The sequence below is a fragment of the Melanostigma gelatinosum genome (genome assembly GCF_949748355.1).
Source record: "Melanostigma gelatinosum genome assembly, chromosome: 19".
Lineage (NCBI taxonomy): Eukaryota > Metazoa > Chordata > Actinopteri > Perciformes > Zoarcidae > Melanostigma > Melanostigma gelatinosum.
The window spans coordinates 10444243-10452976 of NC_136652.1; the positions used below are offsets into that span (position 1 = coordinate 10444243).

At 44.0% G+C, this 8734-nt stretch overlaps 1 protein-coding gene across 3 annotated transcripts in view; it reads left to right on the plus strand.

Moving 5' to 3' along the window:
- Nucleotides 1-8287, plus strand: part of sipa1l1 (signal-induced proliferation-associated 1 like 1) — a gene marked incomplete at its 5' end in the record, with an annotated part of 29143 nt that extends 20856 nt beyond the window's left edge. For all 3 annotated transcript variants that reach the window (XM_079290884.1, XM_079290885.1, XM_079290886.1), the window contains 7 exons: nt 630-827; nt 1461-1629; nt 2052-2286; nt 2677-2847; nt 3162-3273; nt 3367-3445; nt 4386-8287. In XM_079290884.1, the coding sequence (XP_079147010.1) occupies nt 630-827; nt 1461-1629; nt 2052-2286; nt 2677-2847; nt 3162-3273; nt 3367-3445; nt 4386-4529 (1108 nt within the window). In that variant the 3' untranslated portion in view covers nt 4530-8287. The remainder of the gene's footprint in view (nt 1-629; nt 828-1460; nt 1630-2051; nt 2287-2676; nt 2848-3161; nt 3274-3366; nt 3446-4385) is intronic.
- Nucleotides 8288-8734: the final 447 nt, after the last annotated feature.

Genomic DNA, 8734 nt, shown 5'->3' on the forward strand with positions numbered 1-8734 from the left:
CCACCTCGCTCTCATTAAGTGTTTCCTGGAAACCAAGCACGGAGCAGTCTTAAGTCCCTCTTATCTTTCCACATTAGGCCTCAGGAAATGTGCAACACATGTCCACCTTTACATCGCTCAGTCGGTGTCTGGAGCCGAGAGATCTCCAGTGATTTGTTCTTCCCGTTTGAGCGACTCTTAACTCACCCGCTCAGATCCAGTTACAGTTCATGACCTGAAAATCATCAGTCCAGCATTTTTGACACATTTGTATTCCGTCGAAGTGGCAAAGGGGGAATAAAGAAGGGCTCTGAAATGAGTTTGACCGCAGGTGGTACTTTATATAATCTTCCATCTATAACTCAACTATGTATTTCCTCCCTGGAAATTCCGAGAGTATTGAAATGTTAAACTATTGAGATTTTTGTTCATGCTTCACCCAAGAAAAAAATGTATATTGTATTATAGAGATCCAGTAAAGCCATACCACAAACCTGCCACTGCCTAAAGATGCAGGATTATGATTAAACGTGTCTACATCTTTCATCAGGGTCTAAGCTTTATTTTTATTTTTATTTGTGATGCATTTTACAATAACTCCTCATTTCCCCCCCCCCCCCCCCCCCCTGTTCCTCTCCTTTATCCATCAGTGCCAGGCATTCAGGCCACAGCTCCCCAAGAGAGGAGTCCTCCTCCTCCTCTTCAACCACGTCCCCTTCATCCCAGTTCTCATCATCCCCTGGGCCCAAGAGCTTCTACCCCCGCCAAGGAGCTCAGTCCAAGTACCTGATTGGCTGGAGGAAACCCGGTTCCACCATCAATTCCGTCGACTTCGGAGACACACGCAAGTAAGTATGGAGCAGAAAACTAATTAAGGAACAATTAAGTGTGTCTTTCATTGTAGTTCCCCAGTCCAGCAGTGGATTTAAACTGTACACATGATAGTGTAACTTTAGAAGGGAATGCCTGGTCTTTTATCACTGCTGTAGTTTGAGACAGTTTGGAACAAGTGAACCAGAGATATGCTGGGTTGTAATGCAACTCATTCACAATCCCAATACCACCCTTTATAAAGCTCATAATGTTGCATTTATGATGAGACTGTGTCAGAGGTGATCCCTTCATCCCTTTGTGTATATTGGGGCGAGAAAATTGAACATTAAGAGATTTTCAATGACAGTTTTTTATTTTAGGAATGTTTCATAAGTCTGCATTTAATCCCTTTACTTTACTATTTATGTCTTCCTGTAGTAATAATATGCATACTACTCGATTACCCCCTTGTGGTTGAAGAGCATATTACACTCGAGGCTTAACTGAATGCAATTAAAGGCACTACTGTGGACACTGACGGCCACACATTTCTTTTCATATATCGATGCTATTACTATATAAGGACAATGCATTAACAGTGCAGCGTGGACCATTTTCCTCCTGAATATGTTTGCTGAATCGTCTTGCGTCTGTGTGTGTTTTATTAGGAAGTCTCCGGGAGAGGGTGGAGTGGAGGTTGCTCCAACCCCAGCAGCCAGGCCCTCTCTTCGGGACATGCACTCGCCCCAGCCTCATGCTAAATCTACGATGGAGGAAGATGTGAAGAGACACTCTGCCCCAGACAGCCCTCCACCACCGCGCAGACATAAGGAAAAGGTACGTCGGCAGGTTTGTTTGTGACCAACAGGAACAACCTGTAAACAGACACCCAGCAACATGTCTTAACATTACTGAACTGCTGCTAGCCAGGTTTTTACACCTCTTGTATATCACTGAGTCTTTCTACTGTAGTGAGTAAAGTTGATTAAGGAATACTGCTCTATAGACGAGGCTAAATCAAGTCATTATAATTCTGCTCCTGACACAGTACCCACTAAATGTGCATCTTTCAAAGAAATCTTTGATGGGACGGGAACATTTGGAAACCTCATTAACTTACCCACAAGTTTTTTTTCAAGAATTCAATGTAACACCGAGTGAGTAATTGATGTAGAACTGGTCGTTTTTGGTGCAGATCCTGTTTCTCAGTGATGTAATACAATTAACACATCCTCATCGCTTCCTCCCTGCCTGTGAAGCACGGCCAGAAATCACCACCAAGCCAGCCTCTCGGCCGCCGTCGCTCGCTCCATCGTACGCTATCGGATGAGAGCATCTATCGTGGCCAACGCCTTCCTACCTTGTGCAGCTCCGTAACGGAACCGACGCTCAGCGCAGATGTTCTCTTCAGCTGCTCCACCCTCCCACGCTCACCCACCACCCGCGGTGTTCCGCTCAGACGGCCTTCCTATAAGCTGGGAGTCAAACTCCACGGTAAGCAGGAGGAGGTGGAGGAGTGTAGGTGCCCGTAGAGGTATTTATAACAGCTGGAATCTATTGACACTGAAAAGGTGCTTCTGTTGATTTGTAAAAGACTGTATTTTGTAATCGTAGCTCTTTATGTTATGTGGTCATTTTATACATGGAGTGAAAGCAGTGCAGGGAAAGGAGCTTTATACATCCCCACTCAGTCAGGTGGTTTGTTTATATTTATGATTACAACAGAACATAACTGTAAGAAACTGAAGCAGCGTGTGATAGATCTGATTCAGCTCCAGATGTGTATCTGCTGCCCTCTTTTGATTGAAATTATACAATGGCTAAAAAAACAAAAAAGAGTAATTTTACATTCCGTTCTTTCCACAACTTGCTTTCCGTTGACAGGCGACCTTTCGGCATCCGACACATCATTGGTGGATTTGGTGGAGCGTCACCGCGGACCTCTCCCTAAGGAGCTGATGCCCCTCCCGTCTCAAGACAGAGACAGCCCCCTTGAGTGGACACACCTGGTGGATGTGGCCAATACCTTTGAGGGTGAAAGAAACACACACTACGGTATTACCAATTACTAACAAGCCTAATGAGTCTTTTCTTTAATGTGATTTATCTCCTTGCACAAGATGCACTAAGATAAGCACTTGACCTAAATACATGAACAGAGAACATCAAATTGGTCTGAAGGTAGTATCAAGTAATTATGATACTCGCTGTCATTGCAGCGTTACACCACTCGTGTATGCATTTTACATGATGAATAATAATAATAATAAGGCTTTTTTAAAATTCATTCTGCATCTGATGCTGATTGTGTGTATTTGTAACTTAACATGACTCGTGTTCATCCTTTTTCCGCTTCTCTCTGCTTCCAGTCCAGAGGAGTTACGTGTTCGGAGATTCAAACCACAGAAGCAGCGGTGCCTCCAGTCCCCAACAGCCACACATAGAGCTGCAGCCCGCTCCGCTGTCCCGGCCCTCGTCTAGGTAACGCCATACTCGCACGCTCTTTACCAGTTTGATTGTTATCTTTATTGATGTATGTGAAAGTCCTGCTATGTGCTGCTTTCTTATCCACAGTGAGGGCCACATAGGGCTGGAGAGGAAGGTCACCAAGCTGGAGGCCATGGTGAAGATGCTGCAGGAGGACCTGAAGAAGGTGGGGGGGGGGGGGGGAACACAAACATGTGATATGTATATTATATACATATACATATGTACAGTTTTAGTTGATTGTTTTGGGCTGCATCGAGAACTGTTGTCTGGATGTTTACAACCGCCACTCTGTGTTGTGCTAAAAGGTAATTTCCTGGCTCCCCCTCTCTATTCGAGTGCCGGAAGGAATGGAAAATGAACGGCCCTGGTTGATTTGCATACAACTGAACAGCTCCAGATGGTGTAAATTAACACTTGGTCTTAAATATAAAACACACAGTCAGCTGTTGAGCACTGCTGCTGTTGATTTGGTTCCCGCTTGATCGCTCATTGTTGTTAACGGCTGACTCAGGTCTCCCTCGAAAACACTCAGCAATTATTTTGAAGAGTTTTCCTCTTCTGTGGTCTGTGCAATTAGTTTCTTATTCAATTCTTCGTAAATTCTCTGCCGTCTGTGAAGTACCGGAGAGCGTTATGCCGTCTGCACTTCTTTTTAAGTAGCAGTCGATGAGTTTGACAGCAGGGAAACTAATAAGCTTCTCTCTCACCTCCTTCAACCACCCTCAAGCCAGCAGCAATCGGCTTGCAGCTGACTGACAGCATGAAGCAAACCTCCCCACAGTGTGTTTTCTTTAACTGGCTCCATATTTATGTTCATGCACCCAACTAGGGATTCACTTTCGTTGTGCTGTTGGCGGATTCAAAGTGTCAACTGATAAAAATCTGCCCACAAAGCCCTTAAAAGTTCTCTCGAGTGTGACTCAGTCTGCAGAGCTGAGAGGTTTATGTAAACACCAGCTATTGTTTATTATATTTGTACAGACAGTAAGCGGTTTACATTGAATCTTGAGTGTGAGTACATTTTTTTTTCTTCAAAGTTAACTGCTTAATCACTGCTTTAATTGATTGATTGATTTTTCCCAACCTCTCCCCATCGACCACAGGAGCGCGATGAGAAGGGGAGACTTCAGGGTCAGATCAAGAGGCTGTGGGACGACAACCAGAGGCTGCAGGAGGAGTCGCAGACCTCTGCCGCCAAGCTCAAGAAGTTCACCGAGTGGGTCTTCAACACCATCGACATGAACTGACTCCGACCCGCACATTTCAACTCGCGCACGCACGCACACACATGCATACATCAGCACGAACAGTCTGGACGGGAGAGGCAGAGGGGGGGGGGGGAGAAACTGTGTGCACAAGAGAAGGGGAGACTTGTTGGTCCCAAAATCAGCCTGATGCCGCGAAGCCGTCCGACCATCTTCCATTGTGTTCAAACATCAGCGGGTTAATATTATCGACCAGCCTCAGTCCCCACAGACCCCTCTCTGTTTGCCTTTCTCAGGATGAGACTCCAGAACAATGGCTGTTGTTTATCACATGATGAAAGAATCTCCTGAATTGATCTTTCGCTCATCTCGCTGTGCCAAAATCGTTTTTGCAAAATTGCCAAACAAAGAGGAAGCTCCTCCCCTCCGTTCTCTTTCTGAAGAGGTCGGCTTCGCAAAATGTCACCAGACCCCCCCCCCGCCCCCGCCATGCCGTCTCAGTGGATGCGCTTCTCTAAAGTCCATATCTGGCCTTGCTCCTCTTTGTTCCTTTTTCCTAACTTTGCCCAGCTTCTCTGAAAGGAGTCTTTAGTGCCAAACCCAAGCCGCCACAGCAGAGGGTAGCAGACAGCCACGTGACTTCAGAGAAGACGTCTCTGAAATGCCACGCAAAGTCTGACAGGAATGCCACAGATCTGCCAGCCCAGCCACTTGGAGCTCGCCGTAACACCAACAACAGGTACAATGAATCTAAAGCCTCAAGACCACCGGAGACGTTTTCATTTCCTTTCACATGTGAATGGAGTGTAAAGAGTTTTAGCGTTTCCTGTCCTCGAAGCTTCTGACCACTGAAGGGTCATTGTGGCTGTTTACAGCCACCGACATGGAAGCAGGTTGACGCGTGTCTGACCGGGAGGGAAACATGGATTTGTACAGTGTTTTCTTTTTTCTTCCTCTCCTCTGTGTCACTCATATCTGGATTACAGCATCCTGTATGTCTCTACAGCACAAACCAACACCTGGCAGAGGAGTATATTTATAAGCCATCGGCATGTGGTGCCGTTAAACATGACTGACATCCAGAGTGCTTTGGTCCATCCCAACTGTATGTGTCTTAAAAAAGCAATAGGAAGAATTCAGAACTCCTGTCTCTCTCAAAACAAAAACAGGGAGAGTTTGCTCTCGGGGAGATATTTGATGTGGGAAAAGCTGTTTTTAAAGGTGACGCCTCAAAGACACCATGTCTCGCTCTCTCGCTCGCTCTCTCGCTCTCTCGCTCTCTCGCTCTCTCTCTCTCTCTCTCTCTCTCTCTCTCTATCTTCCATTAAAGCAGTGAACGTCGCGCTTTGAGGAAAAAAAAGGAAAGGGAGGACTCCACTCGCCATCCCACTGTCTGGAATACAGAGAGCCAGCTGAAACGCAATGACAGAGACATTTTTGGGAGGGAAAAGTAAGAAGGGACTTTTTTTTTTTTTTTCAGGGTAATTTATTTCCTTGTATTATAATTCCAATACATAAGTTGTTCTATTCGTACAGTACAACTGACATCAGTGTTTAGTTCCTCAAGAAAATGGTCACTTGCGATATTATTTAAATGTCTTTCTTTCTTAATTCTGGCTAAAGCCGAAATATATGCTTTTACTTCTGTATTCTGTTGTATTTCGTAGTGCCCAAGCCTGCTGTAGTGTTGCTTACAGTGCCCTCTAGTGATGACCAGTGGAAATGTCATGATTATTAAATGTGCTGCCAGTCACTCTGTAAACTCCCCACGCGCCTCTTCAACAATCAGACATCGACCCGAGGGGGGGGAGGGGGGGCACGCAAACTCAGAACAGGAAGAAAGACCAGAAGCCAGCTTTGAGAGACTATCAAAGGTGGATGTCTGATAAAGGGAGCACACGTAGGTGTATGTGGGTGTGTTTTACATTTTTAACATGTCTAGTTTTCCTCAGGTTCAGTACGTGTTGGGGAAAGTGAGGATCTTTAGAGAAAGTAAAAATGACTTCTATGATTAGATTAAATGCCCCCCGATAAGAAGGAGCGGCAGTACCTTCCTTTGGCAGTGTGTGTGTTGTCGTCGTGTGAACGTTCATCGGTCTATTCAGCCGTGCCTACAGTCACTTATTTTGGTCATTTACTCCCAGGCAGAGCAGGGACGTGCCTTTGAAACAGCACCTGGGGAACAGATGAAAGGGAAAGGCTCTTCTTCTTCTTCATCCTGAGAAATAGACACACATGGTAACACACACATACCTTGCACACACACCCACACACATTAGTTTTAAATAGCCTCATACTCACAGCTGTAGACTTGATAAAAGTTTGTACGGGGAGGCGTTAGCCTTTCTCTTGTTCGTATGAATATTTTGACTGAACACAGGATGGCCGGCCTCCAGACGCAGGGACGAGAGTGTGTGACGTGTGCCGAAATGCGTCGGTGTGTGTGCCTTTGCATTCAGTTGCATGCAGTATATCTTTCAGGGCCCCTGTAATAAGAGTGTATTGGAAAAAAATGTCGTCGATGTACGTTGAAGCTGTGTGTACTGGTGTAAGCCTTAATTCCTTTCCCACTGCGATGAAAAACCGCTCCCAGTTTTTGAATCTCCTAAAGTTAACTTGCATCTTGAATCGATGCAATTACAACCCTGCAGCATAAAGCACAAAACGGCATCCGGTCTGAATGTAAAGAGAATATATAAACGGGCTAAAGGTATGATGTTTACTGTGACTGACATTCAGCTCTGCAGTTTTGCAGGGAGATGAGTGACGATGTAAACGGTTCTGTTTTAAGAATCTCTTGGATTAGAACACCACCAGGTGGACAGTCAAGTGCTTAAATGTTTTGCTTGATATGATTTGGTTGTTTTAACACGTTGGCCAGTTGTGAAAAGCAGTCTAGTAGTCATCCAATAATGTGAAATCCTCAAAATATACAGAAGATGAGATTTGTTTGCAGAAATGTTCCCAAAATCCAGGTTTTGACTGTAAATTGTTTTGAGCACTGGTTTCCTTGCCAGAACGACAGTATGTCGATGCTTAAATAATTACTAATATGTAATTTTTCGTATTTTATTGTACATGGAAAGTGCTCTACTTTTTTGTGTTCCAAATATGAAGTATGGCCAAATGAAAAACTGTGCAGTGCAGATGTTTTGCTCGCATCTTTAAAAGTGTGCATCAAGTTGGATACAGCTGTCCACCTTATTCAAAGACACACACACACACACCAGTTACTTCAGTGTGAATGTTGCGTTATTTTACAGTTTGTTTTGTTTCTTTCCTCAGTTCAAATGTTCCATTTTGTAATATCTTTTATTTTTAAGAACCTTTGCACAATGTTTTATAGAATGCTTGTGTCGACAGGTTTTGGATAAGACGAGTGAATTGATCCATTCCTGTGCTATCGTGTCTGGATGTCACTCTGTAGTTTTCCTGCCAATGCAGTTCCTGCCAAACAGAGGAAGGTGCTCGACTTTATTCACACCCCCCCCCCCCAGCATCACTGAACAGACCAGAGCAGGCTGCATGTTGTTTGTTCTGTACAGGATGCTGGTTTTCAGTCAAGCGCAACTTGCGAGGTCAGTGATTGCAGCCGGGGAGGACGGTTTCACGAAGCTCAGAGTCCCGGCTTACTTCGGGATCAGCTCTGACTGGAGATGAAGCACACTATTTTAAGAGGACCATACGTTTTACAGAGTTGAAAATAATGTTTACATCCCGGATCCATTGTCTTTGTAAAATGTAAAGGTATGAAAAAGACATTTGCAGTGATCACAGTATTAAAGTTTCTGAAATAAATAAATGCCATATCTATTTGTGGTGCTGTTTACTTGTTGGTTTCTGCACCATGTCGCGTATTCTTTTTACCTGTAAAGAATAAGAACCTGTATAATACATTGACAAAAGAAAGATGTATACAGTGAAATACCCTGAGTACGTGCTCATAAATGTGCATTGATATATTTGTCTAAAAACTGATTTAACCAATAGTTCAGTTATTCCCATGTTAATGAGTAAAGTGAGATAGTGATTTGGGCTGGTTAAAAAGAAAAAAAACAGACACTAGGGCTTCTTATAAGACAAGGCGATATAGCTTATGAATAATATCTTCATTAGAATCTCTTTAATATCCAGCCAAACTTGGTATTTAAACTGAAATATCCCTGATCGATATTAAATCAAATCGAATTGAATTAGAAGATCAGTGGCGATACTCAGCCCTAACTGATAGATTTCATGATAAATGA